Source organism: Gracilinanus agilis, chromosome 3 (genome assembly GCF_016433145.1).
Source record: "Gracilinanus agilis isolate LMUSP501 chromosome 3, AgileGrace, whole genome shotgun sequence".
In the NCBI taxonomy this organism is placed as follows: Eukaryota; Metazoa; Chordata; class Mammalia; order Didelphimorphia; family Didelphidae; genus Gracilinanus; species Gracilinanus agilis.
Genome location: NC_058132.1, coordinates 338632286 through 338647262, shown reverse-complemented (window position 1 = coordinate 338647262; position 14977 = coordinate 338632286). Strand labels below are relative to the sequence as shown.

Sequence of the window (14977 nt, the reverse complement as noted above, 5' to 3'; positions counted from 1 at the left end):
TAGCCCTTCTACTTGTTACATAGGTAAAAAATATCATCTAATTCCTATGATTGGGCAGTTAAGTCCTATAGTGGATTAAGCATCAGGTCTGGAGTCAGAAAGATATGAGTTCAAATCCAACCTCAGACACTTACTAGCTGTGTGACCTTTGACAAGTAAGGCACTTAAAATCCTATTTGTCTCAGTTTCCTCATCTATAAAATAAACTAGAGAAGGAAATGGCAAACCACTCCAAGAAAACCCCAATTGGAGTCATGAAGGGTCAGACACGACTGAAAGTGAATGAACAACCTCTGTGAATCTGGTTTTCTTCATTTTCAAAATGAGATTATTGGAGGGGGCAGCTGGGTAGCTCAGTGCATTGAGAGTCAGGCCTAGAGATGGAAGGTCCTAAGTTCAAATCTGGCCTCAGACACTTCCTAGCTGTGTGACTCTGGGCAAGTCACTTGACCCCCATTGCCTACCCTTACCACTCTTCTGCCTTGGAGCCAATACACAGTAATGACTCCAAGAAGGAAGGTAAGGGTTTAAAAGAAAAAACAATGAGGTTATTGGATAAAATGACCTTTCTAGCTATAAATATACATGCTTAGCAAAAACACACTTACTCAGAATGTCACTCGAAGCATTTTGTAGCTTCATATTTCTACATTTTATATCATTAATCAACAGAATTCCTAAAGTCCGCCAAGCCACTGTTAATAGATAATGTGCGAGCCATCTTCGAATTATGACCGACTTGCATAGATGAGTTCATTTGAAAGTCAATTGTTTGGAACTCAGAACACAACTTCCCACATAAATAATGTAGTGGCTGAGATGCCAGCTGGCCCGTGGAAGCCTGCTCAACCCACAATGCAGATGAACGATTGTATTATTAAATCTATAATCTCTCATTTTCCAGTGGAAGAATAAATTGCTAGTTCCAAGTGGAAGGCAGTGAGGTAGTCTAATGGGATAGGAGTTCTGGACTTTGGAATCAATCAGACAAGCGTGCCTCAGACACTTTACTAGCTTTGTCACCATGAGAAAGTCAATTAATCTCTCTTGGACTCGACTTCCTCATCTGTAAAAATGACAGATTTGATTCAAAAGCAAACAGTAGTCAAATGCCTATTAAGTGGAAGATACTGTACCAACTACAGGCATACAAATACAAAATCTAAAACCGTATTGTGCCTGCCTTCAAGGAGCTTATGTTCTTCTTGAGGAATACAACATTCACATCACCAGTAAATATATGATAAGGAACAACAGAGCAATTGGAGGGGTTCAGAAAAGGTTTGGCAAAGGAAGAGGCATTTGACCTGAGCCATAAAGGAAACAAAGGATTTTTTTAAACCTTTATCTTCCATCTTGGAATCAATATTGTGTATTGGTTCCAGGGCAGAAGAGTGGTAAAAGTTAAGTAATGAGAGTTAAGTGACTTGCCCAAGATCACACAGCTAGGAAGTGTCTGAGACCAGATTTGAACCCAGCACTTTCAGTCTCAAAGTCTGGCTGTCAATCCACTGAGCCACCTAGCTGCCCCCCAGAAGAAAAGGATTTTTAAGAGGCAGAGGTGAAGAGGAAGTGTGTCCTAGGAATAGAAGATAGATTACAAAAGGAAAGAAAGTTAGAATAACAGATATAATCCAATGTGGCTACATCACAGCCTCACACACAGAAAACTTTAAGCATTTTGCAACTTCCTACTTCTGCATTTAACATCATTCACAAAAAACACAAGAGTTCTCATTAATCAGGGGCCTGGAAGAAGTGATGGTCAAGCTGTCATAGGTTTAAAGGCAGCTTTGGATTCCTACAGTTCTCCAAGGCTTTACTAGCTTCTAATCTGTTAGCTATATGTGAGCTATCTTCAAATATCATTCAAATATGAATGAGTTGCATACGGCCTCTTTCACGTGTCAGAGTAATATAAAATAAATCTGGCTTTAAGTGTCAGGTTTAGGAGTTTCGTTTATCTCAGGGGCAACAGGGGAGGTCAGTAGTGGCTCAAACCCACACCTTAGGAAGATTCTTTTGGCAACTGCATGGACAAAAGGTTGAATGAAGAGAGAGCAAGAGCAGTAGGGCTAATTAGAAGTCTATTGGGATAGTCCAAGAGGTAGATAATGAGGGTCACAAATAGGATGGTGGCCAGGTGAGTCGAGAGAAGGAGATATATTTGATATGTTATGGAGGTAAAATCAATAAGACATGGCAATTTATTGGATGTTGATAATGAGGGAGAATGAAGAATCAAGCAGGATTCGGAAGCTGCTATCTCAGACAGTGAAGACTAGCAACAGAAATAGGGAAGTTTGGAAAAAGGCTAGATTTTAAGGGAATATTGTTGTCATATTGCCCCAGGAGTTTTCTAGTGCCATTTATGCTGATCAGTGTTTACTATAGCAGAGGCAGAGAAATCTCCCAGGGCAGGGAAGGTAACATTTTTCTAGTAGCTAGGACTGTGATAATTAGATTAAGTCTACACTGTCCATCTTTAGATTTAATCACCAAAGGTGAGAGCACCTCTAATTCTGGGAGGTCCATAACCCACGTGTGCTAGAGTGGGTGATGAATCAGAATAGACTGACCACCCCCTAGGCATTCTATGAGAAGCTTCTATTGTGATTGGACAAGTAAGAGAGGGGAAGGCACAGTAAGTGATGCATAAGTGACCCCTTTAAAAAGAGGGAGTTGAGTGAGTGAGAGGTCTTCAGTTGAAGAGGGCACTTGGTGACAGAACTCTTCTGGTTCGCAGAGGAGTGTTGGAACGCTGAGACCCTGGTGAGATTGCTTTAAATATCTTCTTTGAATTCCATGTGGTAAGTTTAAAGACTGACTGAATCTTCCTGAACTTCTCTTCAGAAACTTCTTTTCATAGACTTTGTGAATGAGGTTTTGCTTCATTCACCTCGGGGCTTCTGACCCTCTGACTCTTGGCTGTAGGTTAATTAGATCTACCTGGATTAATTAGAGGATCGTAGTAAATTACCTACTGGGTTAGAGTCTTATTTCCTTATTTACTCTCTCTCTTTTTAATTGTAAATAAACTTCCATAAAAGTCAATTTTGACTTGAGATTATTCTTAATTGAGGATTGATAATAGTTCAATCCTCTGGCGACCATATTTTAATATATTGAACCCCAAAACCCCTTTCTCCCCTCCCCCCTCCTTACTAAGGGCTATTGCTGGCATCTTTGGTTTGGAAGTTGAAATAAATAGAACTAATGATTCTTTTAGTTGTTTGATTGTTGTTTTACTGAATCCTATTGTTTTCATTTTTAATTTAATACATATACATCTACATATATGCACTTTCTCCACATAAATCTCGGTCCCAGATATTGGGAGAAATATAAGACAGTTCTTAGCTAGCAGAGTATAGTAGGTGACAACAAACTTTAATACCAATATGATATAAAATCATACAGAAGTGTTTAAAGGAGAGGCAAAGAGAGTGTTCTGCAAAGCCCAAGGAAAGACACGTCATTCTTGGCAAGAATTTCAGTCCTATTTACCAAATTTCTCCCTTGTCCTTCAGAGAAGGGCATTAAGGCAGACCCAGTTTTCAGGTTTGAGACCAGTGTTCCTATATCAAAACAGTGGAAGACAGTCAGATTTTTGATTTTGCTACTTCAGGCTACCAGAGAGGTACATGAGCAGACAGAAGTAGATAGACAGAAGAAAAGAGGGAGACCAACAGAGAAAAGAAACACAGGGAAGGATAAAAGCATGGTAGGAAGAACAAATTAGAGATCTCTGTATCTGTTTTGCAATATAGAAAACCATATCCTAGCTAAAGCTTGCGGCTATAATGGAAAGTTCAAAGGTTCATATGTTAGAGACTTTACAAAGGTCAGTCTCCCAAGCTTGGCTTCAGAGAAGAAGAAAAAAATCCACCTTTCCTCCCTTTCAGTGTAAGGGAGAGAGACTATGGGTATGAAATATCATATATACTATCAGACACAGTCAATGTGTTTTTTTTTAATTCATTTAACATATTTTAAAATGGATCACTTGCTGGGTAGGGGAGATGGGGATCTCTATTTATAGATGAATATGCTTTAATAGACAAAAGCATCATTTTAAAAATTAAGAGTAAAAAAAAAGAAATCCTGAAAAACAAGGATCAGTTTTGCCCTCAGAAATGGAAGTATTATCTTACTAAATACACCTGTGTGGCTGACTGACTCAGCTGGCTAAGCCTTAGTATTAATGAAGCCAAAGATTTAGATTGGAACCCCATTATAGTCTGGTTACCTCCATGACCCCAGATTGAACCTCTAAAGTCAAGACATAGATTTTTAAATATGGCTAATGTGAGAATTTGTTTCTCTTGAATAAGCATGTTTATTGTGATTTATTACATATTTATAACAAATCCTATACATTGTATTATTGTCTACACTAAATACTGTATTATATTTTTAAAATGATAACTCTGAAAATAAAAATAAAGTAGTTAGCTATTGTGGCACTAGCCCTAGATATGAGGTGAGCATGTACACTTATTCCATCTTCAATATTACAGAAAAAAATAAAAACACAAATCCTGTTGCTAATAGTTGAGAAATATCACTATTGTGTATGAAGAAGTGGTTTCCTGAACAGGAATGTACATGTTGAACATGTCAAATCAAAGCTACTGGTGATTAAAAAAAAATAATTTCTCTGTTCTTCCAATCCTTGCTAACTATAATTATGGGTATACCCAGCCTGTGCTCTGGAGAAGAATGTTAAATAACCAGTTATGATGATTATATCAATCACACATTTCTACAGAGAACCCGAGGCCTGATAGCAGGACAAAGATATTCTCTATCACCCCAGAAACATTTTTTAATAATCTTATTTTCCCACATTAAAATATATCCATTCTCCCACCCACCCATTAAAAAAAAGAAAACTCTTGTAATATGCCTAGTCAAGCAAAGCAAATTCCCATATTAGCCATGTCCTCACCTCTCTGTCATGAGGTGTGCTTCTCTGCAGTTGTGGTTGGCTATTGTACTGATCAGCAATCTTCATTCTTTCAAAGTGGTCTTTACCATGTTGTTATTGCATATTCTCCTGGTTTTATACACATTATTTTAAAACAGTTCATACAGATCTTTCCTAGTTTTTTCTGGAACTGTCCCTTTTTCATATCTTGGGATGCAATGGTCTTCCATTCCCTTCATGCACCCTACTTTCTTTTTCATTGTCCAACTGATGAACAAGCCCCTTGGTTTCCAATTGATTTTCACTATAAAAAAGAGCTGCTATAAATATTTCTGTGCATGAATCTTTTCCCTCTTTCTTTTTTTGAATCATCTCCTTTGGGTTTAGGCCTAACAATTCCCCAAAAATTCTTTAGGAGGGAACTTCATCTTTATAGCTTACTGTGAAGACTCAGAACTCTACTAAAGTTTCCAGATAATTCAAAGACTCCTGATCTTGCTTCCCTTTTCAAAACTCCAGCCTTTGTGCAAACTTTGGAGCCACTGGGATAATAATAAGTCTTCACTGGCTTGACCCATCCTACCAAGTGGCAGCTAGGTGGCTAGTGCATAGCTTTGGAACCAATACTTAATATTGATTCTAAGATGGAAGGTAAGGATTAAAAAAAGAAAAAAGAAGAATCTACACTTTTGTCATTTCCAAGGAAGAAGAGCAGTAAGGGCTAGGAAATTGGGGTTAAGGGACTTGCCAAGGGTCACTTATCTAGGAAGTGTATGAGGTCAAATTTGAACACAGGTGCTCCAGATTACAGACCTTGAGTCTGTTCTAAATCCCATGATTGTATGTGTTGGTTCAGTTGTTTCTATTTTATCTGACTTCATGACCCCATTTGAGATTTTCTTGGCAAAGATACTGGAGTGGTTTTCCAGCTCATTGGACAGACGAAGAAACTGAGACAAACAAGGTGAAGTGACTTGCCCAGGATGCTCCAACTAGTAAGTGTCTGAGGCCATATTTGAATTCAGAAAGTCTCATTTTCCTGATTCTAGGACTGGCTCTCCATCCACTGCATCACATGGCCATCCATGAGTTTATGCACAGGTTCTACTTAAGCCAGAGGCTGCCATAGAATATGGTTTTCAAAAGTAGGATTTAAAAGCTCTTCCTCAGGCTTCATCTAAAAGGATTTGGTTGATTCTGGAAGGCAATTTGGAACTATGCCCAAAGGGCTTTAAAAGAATGCCTACCCTTTGACCCAGCCATACCACTGCTGGGTTTGTACCCCAAAGAGATAAAAGGAAAAATACTTGTACAAAAATATTTATACCCATGCTCTTAGTGGTGGCAAAAAACTGGAAAATGAAGGGATGCCCTTTACTTGAGGAATGGCTAAAGAAATTGTGGTATCTGTTGGTGATGGAATACTATTGTGCTCAAAGGAATAATGAACTGGAGGAATTCCATGTGAACTGGAATGACCTCCAGGAAGTGATGCAGAGTGAAAGGAACAGAACCAGGAGAATGTTGTACACAGAGACTGATACACTGTGGTACAATCGAATGTAACAGACTTTTCTACTAGCAGCAATGCATTGACCCAGGACAATTCTGATGGACTTATGAGAAAGAACACTGTTCAGAGGAAGAACTGTGGGAGCAGAAACACAGAAGAAAAACAACTGCTTGATCACATGGGTCGATGGGGATATGATTGAATATGTAGACTCTAAATGATCACTCTAGTGCATATTAGTAATAATATGGAAATAGGTCTTGAACATGTAAAACCCAGTGGAATTGCTCATTGGCTCTAGGAGAGGGAGGAAGGAAGGGATGGAAAAACATGAATCATGTAACCATGGAATAATATTCTAAATTTTAAAAAATAAAATAAAAGGGCTTGGTTGTATGAATATAAGAAACGTATAGAGAGGGAGCAAATGATGTGATAGTTCTTTCCATGTGGAGATAATTTTTAACATTTTAAACATAAGTTCAGTCTTGTTCATATCTCCAGTGTGGTTCATGATGAACTCTGTAAAGGGGGAGTCCATGCAAGGGTTTAGCTATAACACAGCTGGGAGTGCAGACCCTTCCCCAAACCCTGCCAGGACAGAAAGACTCCTGGGTAGTTTTTCTAGATTTCTATCAGGAACCTGCTTTGATTGTTATTTCCTCTTTCTGTCTCAGCCTCCTGGATGCTGGGTCAATGAGGAGGGGCAGCGAGGCAGAACTGGGAGCAGCAGCTGTCACGCATGCTCAGGGGAAGGAAAGATCAGGCTTCTAGCCAGATGGTTTCTTTTCTCTCTTCCCTCTTGTGAGATATCACTAGGAAAATCTCTTCTCTTCTCCCAGAGATCGATGGCAAGATCAGCCTCCAGGCCAGGCTTTGACATCCTATCTGAGCCACGGCGATCATCAGGGATGGCACACAAGCCCAACCCAGTGCCCCAAGGACACTGCCCGCTACAACAAGTCTCTCAATCAAGACCCCAGAAAGAAATGGAGAAAAGATTGTCTCTAAAATTTCAGAAGGAAACATGAATTGATCAGGTGCCTACTATGTGCCAGGCACCATGCAAAGAGATTTACAAATATGTCATTTGATCCTCACAGCAACCCCAAGAGACAGGTGCTGTTATTAAACCCATTTCACAGTTGAAGAAACTAAGGCAGACAAAGGTTAACTTGCCTAGGGGGGAAGCTGGGTGGCTGAGTGGATTGAGATCCAGGCCTAGAGATGGGAGGTCCTGGGTTCAGATACTTCCTAGCTGTGTGACCCTGAGAAAGTCACTTAACCTCCATTGTCTATCCCTTTCTACTCTTCTGCCTTGGAACACATAGTATTGAGCCTAAGACAGAAGGTGAGGGTTTAAAAAAATAAAAAATAAATAAATAAGACTTGCCTAGGGTCATGCAGTCAAGATATATTGGAGGCTGGATTTGAATTTAGGTCTTCTTGACTCTGGGCTCAGTACCGTATCCACTGACAGTTGAAATATTCCATTAATAAATGCTATTTTTTCAGACTATAATGCAATAAAATCATAATCAATAAGGGCCTATGGAAAGGCAGATTTAAAATTAATTAGAAACTAAATAATCTAATTCTTCAAAATTGGTGGGTCAAAGAACAAATCAAAGAAATAATTACTGATTTCATTGAAGTGAAATATTCCAAAATAAACTTCTTCAAAAAAAAAAAAGATCAGAATAACAACTCATTTATTTTGCTATTAGGCTTATGAAATGTTCACCACAACTGTAGAAAGAGCATTGGCTCCAAAGTCAGAGGGCCTGGGTTCAAATCCTGTCTCTTGGCACTCACTATCTCTGTGACTGTGGTCAAGTTGCTTGATTTCTCTGGGCTTCAGTTTTCTTCTCTGTAAAATGAGGGGATTTTACTAGGTGGTCTTTAAGGTCCCTTCCAGCTCTAGACATATAAACTCTGTGAAACTAGTAATAGAAACACTATGACTCCGTTTTATAGGTGCAGCCCAGCGAGGCTACAATTTGCCCATGATCACCTACTTAAGCACAAGAGCCAGAATTTCAACACAGAGTTCCTAATTCCCAATCTACTGTTTTTTTCACTATATCCCACTACTTAGAAGGCAAAATTAAGTAGAATGGGGGGTGGAGAGGGGCAGAAGCTAGGTAGCTCAGTGGATAAAGAGCCAGAAGATGGAAGGTCCTGGGTTCAAATCTGGCCTCAGATACTTCATAGTTGTGTGACCCTGGGCAAGTCACTTAACCCCCATTGCCTAGTCCTTACTGTTCTTCTGTCTTGGAACCAATATTTTTTTGTCTTTCCTATTTATTTATTTTATTATTTTTATTTAATTTTTTTAAAGCATTTTCCCAAAGTTACATGATTCATGTTCCCTCCCTTCCCTCTTCCCTTCCCCTCCCAGAGCTGACAAGCAATTCCACTGGGTTATACGTGCGTTATCACTCAATACCTATTTCCATATTATTCATTTCTGTAATAGTCTTTTGAAACCCAAACCCCAAATCCTTTACCCATATAAACAAGTGAAAAATCATGTTTTTCTTCTGCATGGAACCAATATTCTAAGACAGAAGGTAAGGGTTTAAAAAAATAAATACAATAGAAAATAGAGAAACAGTCAGAGACTCTATTACCTAACTTCATTATACCCATTTCTCTTGTTACAAGGAATGTGTTTTAATTTTTTAATTTAGGGGCTAGGGAGAGAAAAGCTAATAAGGTGTTATTAGCAAGGAAGCAGTCATTGAAGCACTGTAAATACACAGAAGAGAATGAAAGGAAATTCTGAGGGAAATACAAACCAGTAGAATGACTTTGAAAGTAACATGCTGAATTTATTATATGTGTTGTTGTTTTTTTTCAAAAATCAAGTTGTATATAACAATCATGATTCAACAACTTACATTGTATGCGTTCACAATCAACTGGATGATATTTCTGGAGTCAGCATGTAGAATCTCCACAGTAGTTCCAGGTATTAATGCTGTAAAATTCTTTGAAAAGGAAAAAATTCATTACGAGTTGACATACAATAAATTGAAGATGTCCCAACCACTCTTGCCTCTGTCCATTCCCAACACCGTTAGACAATAAGCACTTTCTAATAATAAAAACTAGGGCAGGGGAATAGAGTTACTGAAGCAGGGGCTAGAATTACTGAAAGGAGATGGTGGCATCTCCTCCTCTATGGGTCTCTCAGGGAAAGAAAGGAAGACAATATTATTTCCGGGATTATTTGAGTGAGATCTGGGATAATCCTGTCAAGACACATGACTCTTTGAAGCTACTTCCTTTGAGACTGCCATTTTCCCTGCCAACATCTTCCTAGATTCCACCTGCTAAGCCTCAACACAGTTAAGGTTTATTAGAACACATTCCTCTGTCTTCTTGTGCAAAATCCAAATGGAAACATTTTCAAGAGCTTTAAATGCCAATGCTTCTCTTTTCAAGGGCAACTAAAAAAAAATGACAATAAATTCTACTCTCCAAAAGACTTTGGAGTACCACTAAGTAAACTTTGGGCTAAATCTGAAAGACAAAAACTTCTTCCTCTTATTGGTTTATGCACATTGTCTAAGGTAGCATCAAAGTAAAGAAATGAGAAGCAGTTAGGTAGTACAGTGATTAGAGCTCCAGACCTGGAGACAGGAAAACCTGGGTTCAAATCTAACCTCATACTCCTAGCGGTTGGATCCTGGGCAAGTCATTGAACCTCAGCTGCCTACCCCTTATTACCCTTTTGCCTTGAAATTGATTCTTAGTATGGATTCTAAAACAGAAGGTAAGGCTTAAAAAAAAAGTATAGAGATTTTCAAAATTCATCAGGTTATATATTATTTTTCTCTCCATTTTCTTGACCAATGTAAGTAGCTAAACAAAAGAATTTTGGGGAAAACCACCTTGAATCAAATTAAAAAAGATTTTTGTTCAAGATTTTCAGAAGGGAAAATAGGACCTAGTCCCTATGGGAATAACCCAGTGCTGAAGGAATAAACTACTGAGACCCTGTTTGGCAAAGATGTAATTCAGTGTTAAAGACCCAGTGATCAGAAAGATAAGGAAATTAAGCCAGTCATATTAACTAAAGTTATGAAGGAGTCATCAGGAAAGGAAAACTATTTGCATGGATACCATGCTTTGTTTGGTTAAAGAGACCTATGATTAGGGGCAGCTAGGTGGCACAGTGGACAGAGCACCTAAGAAGTCCCAAGTTTAAACCATGGAAAAATATTCTAAATCAATTGATTAAATAAAAATTTTCAAAAAAAAATAAAAGTTTTGCTCTTCAGAGCTAACATCCTTGCCCAACCTGAAAAATAAAATAAAATAAAATAAAATGCTATTAACACATACACACACAAAAGAAGTCCCAAGTTCAAATCTAACCTCAGATATTAGCTGTATGACCCCTGGGAAAGTCAATTAAACCTGTTTGCATTGGTTTCCTCATCTATAAAATGAGCTGAAGAAGGAAACAGCAAACCACTCCAGTTCCATTGCCAAGAAAACCCCAAATGGTGTCATGAAGAGTCAGACACAACTGAACAACAAAGGCTTATGATTTCGCTGATATAGAAAACCCTAGGAGAGAAATCCCTCTTCACCAGTCCAGGCTGGCATTTTCAAGTCTTGGAGGGTTTCCCAGGACACTGAGAGGTTAAGTGACTCACCTAGGATTACACAGCTTTGAATTATCAGAGGTAGAATGTGAACTGAGCCCACCTTGACTCAATCAGGACAATGGCCCCTAAGTTAACATCACCTTTTTAGCATCTTTTTTTTTGGTAGGCCAGGAAAAAAAGAACATGCTGGTGACTTGGGGCAGCCTAAATATATAGAGGAAAGAATTGTTTTCTTCTCTCATATATGCAAAAATAGACCCAGAAGAGTTAGTGAAGTGGAAAGAAAAAATAATACTCAGGCCATTTTTTTTTCAACTTTCAGGAACTTCTTAGAGCAGAAGGGGGAAGTGGGAAGAAGAAGACTCAGGAAAAGTTTGAGTGGTATTTTACTAAAGATAGTCACATTCTTTCAATTTGATTACTGAATATTAAGAGGAGTAGAAAACTCCATTTAGGCAGTTTCTAGGGCCTTGGTTAAAAGGAAGTGGTACAAGCATTAAAGTGTTAAGAGGAGGAAGGAAATACAAGTTGCTGTTCTTTGGTTGCCTGGGAGTGCAGGGTCACCAGAGAAGTTCTCACAACCTTTCAGGTTAAAGAATGTAAGGGGGCAGAGCCAATTTGAGTTTTTGTTTAAATGAGCACATGCTGCATAAGTAATGACAGGTTTCTATCTTCCACCTGGAAAAAAAAAGGAAATGTGAATGATGAAGGGTTAGAGGGAGGAGATGAAAGAGCAGGTGTTGCCAGAGGGCAATCTTACCACAGAGGTCCAATGAGTCATAAGGGAGGCCATTGGATACTGTACACAGAACTAAATAGAGGAGGGTATTCAGGAGGCTCAGTGGATAAGGGCCAGGCCTGGAGACGAGAGGTCTTGGGTTCAAATGTGGCCTTAGAAATTTCCCAGCTGTGTAATCCTGGGCAAGCCACTTAACCCAAATTGTCTAGAATTGTCTAGTCCTTACCTCTCTTCTGCTTTGGAACCAATACATAGTATTGATTCTAAGATGGAAGGTAAGGGTTTAAAAAAAAAAACTGAATATAGAGACATCCTTCCTCATCATGGAAAGTTCCTTTATGAATTCCTACTTTATGTTTTCTTGCACTGGCCTCCCAAAACAATTTCAATCATGTCCAAAATAATAATTCATGTTTCTAAAGCACTTTAAGCACCACATATAGGACCTCCAACTCTCTGAGCCTCAGGTTCTTTGCCTGGGGTAGACAGTATTCTTCTTACCATGATTTCCTGTCAGACTGCGTATGGGACAAGCGTCCTCCTTCCTCTAAATCTCCCCTCGTCTAAAAAACAGGACTTCCCACACTAAATCCTCACTCACTCATTGCTACTGAACAATCTACCCCCAGTTAGAGCCTGCTTTAACAATTCTTAATCTCTCTTGCCCCTTCAAATCGGGATTACCTCCCAATGCCAGGGAACCCTTGCCCTTAAACCCTTTACCTTGTAGAGCATGTAATGGTTCTTTGTCACTGCAAATATCAGGTGGATGTTGTTTTCTGCCAATTTCTCTCCAAGAAGTGCAAGCGATGGATAGTCCTAGGAACAAGACCAAAATGGACTTGAGGCTTTCCAGAGCTCACAGAACTGACTTCTGGCTTCTGGTGTCCAATTAGCAGTTTAATCTTTACTACGGAGGAGACCTTTTCTATAGGATGAATTTATTAGTCACTCCCCACTGTTTATCAACAGGAAGGAGGGCACTGGAGAAATAACTTCAAGAGGGCAACTTCAGCTCTACCGACAGTCCATGACAGTTGGCAGTCCCAAGGCAGGAACCCTCAAAATGGCAAGGGAAATTGTTTGCTTTCCCGTTTAGTGAACCAAAATCTGTCTCTCTTTAATTTTCCCATAGAGGCTTCAACTATTAAGTCTTCTCTTCTCTAGGCTTAGCATCCCTCCTTTTAAAGTATATAATTGCTTGGGGCAACTCAACTGGATAGTGCAAGCAAGATTGTCTTCCATCCTCAGGAGTCTAATTGAGGAAGATTCTAATTTAACAAATGGAAATAAAGGATATGTCAAAGATGAGAGTATATTGAAGTCTAAGTATCTGGAGAGTTTAGAATGGAAAACCAAGGGTCCAATGGACAAGTAGGCTATTTCTGTCAATGGTTCAGCCACCAAAGAAAGAGGATAAGACACTAGTTTATGAGAAACTATCATGGCTCCTTTACCATCTGTTTGGATGCAGTATATTCATTGGCCTCATTCAGATGGCATTGCCCATCATGTGGCTGCACCAGACCTCCCAGTTTGCCATCCAGGGCAATGTGTGGCACATCATCTGACGTGAACACCAACAAGTGCAGAGCTTCCTTCCGCCAACCAATCTTCTCCTGTAGAGAGAAAAGACAAATGAGAATGCCTGAGCCTATCGGAGTCCTTCTCAAGCCCTCTCGTGGGTCATTAGCCAAGCCTGGCTCTTCCAAAGCCTCCACAATGAATCAAAGGTGAGTGACTTAGCATGTCCACCAACAGCCCATTTGTGAGAACATTAGGAAGCATTCCAAAGAAGTGCTGGCAAAGAAACATCCTGGCCAGGGGAAGTTTGCACAAACATGACAAGTCTCCAGAGAAGCCTTTGCTTCAACGTGGGTTGGTCTGTGAGCTTTCTCTGTGTAATTCCTCACATTTTTCAAACCACCAAAACTATTCCTGGCCCTGATTTCCTCTCCTGAAATGCACCCTTATACATTACTGACTTTATTTACTCAACATGACTTCATAGGTTGTTGTTGTGATTGAACTGATTACCTGCCCAATGATGGTGATTGAATTAAGTGCCTCAGTCTCCTCTATGACACTTGTAAATGGACCCAGAGGGGATCCTTATATGAACCCTAAAGGGCTTTGTACTCTCAAGTCTCTAGGCAGGGTGTTGCTCACCCATCTGAGTGCCCTGAAAAAGTCTGTTTTACAGGAACCAGTACATAAATACTAACAGAATGAAAGCATTTCAGCAAATAGATTAAGCATGTTTTCTCTTTTATTGCCACATTATGTGAAATGGTTCTGTTCTCAAGATCCCAACCTGGAGTACCTGTCCCTACCAAAGCTTGTCAAATAGAGCATTATTTTTTTAATCCTTACCTTCTGTATTAGAATCAATACTAAGTATTAGTTCCAAGGCAGGAAAGCAGTAAGGGGTATACAATAGGATTTTGTCACCTGCCCAGAAAACTGAGGCAGACAAGGTTGAGTAACTTGCCCAGCATCACATAGCTAGGAAGTGTTGGAGGTCACATTTGAATCCAGAACCTCTGTTCTCAAGGTCTGGTTCTCTATCCCTGAGCCACCTATCTGTCCTTAATTTGTTTTTAAAATACAGCATTATTTGATAAATAACTGTGCTATCCAATAGAAATTTCCCAGAAATAGCAATGTTATTGAAAAAGAAAATGTGTATTGGAGAAAGAACAACTTCATGATACTTTAAAATGCTATTAGATAACTAAAAAAGTTTTCTTTACGAAAACCAGTGTCTTCATTCTGTTTCATTTCTTATGGACATATATGCCTGGTGAACTCCAAAATTTGTTTCCCGTCATATTGAAAAATGGCTAAGGAAAAAATATGCTGACCAACAAAAAATAATGGGGCCAAAATAGGTTGGGATCCTCTGCTCTAGAGAGCCAGAAAAATGGTGTGGCCATATGAAGGAGAAATCTTCTTTTGCGATGATCATGTGTGCTCCCAGAATTCTAGGTTTGTTATCTAGCTGGAGGTTCTCATCTTTCTATTACATTGATAATGGCAGTTAAAGTTCTAGCACATAGATCAGTAAAAGGAACTGGGTCAATGAATGTAGGTTTCCTCTCTCTAAAACTTAACACCTATCTGCAGAGGCTCTGACCTCCCTATCCTGGCAACTGTAGGCTTATTAAAGCTCC

At 39.2% G+C, this 14977-nt stretch overlaps 1 protein-coding gene across 1 annotated transcript in view; it reads right to left on the bottom strand.

Moving 5' to 3' along the window:
* The window catches only part of ITGB5 (integrin subunit beta 5), a 201803-nt gene that overhangs the window by 93687 nt on the left and 93139 nt on the right, over positions 1–14977 (bottom strand). Inside the window, exons 9-11 of the mRNA XM_044670031.1 lie at positions 13262–13472; positions 12528–12623; positions 9347–9436 (exon numbers count right to left, since the gene is read on the bottom strand). Coding sequence (XP_044525966.1) covers positions 9347–9436; positions 12528–12623; positions 13262–13472 — 397 coding nt within the window. The remainder of the gene's footprint in view (positions 1–9346; positions 9437–12527; positions 12624–13261; positions 13473–14977) is intronic.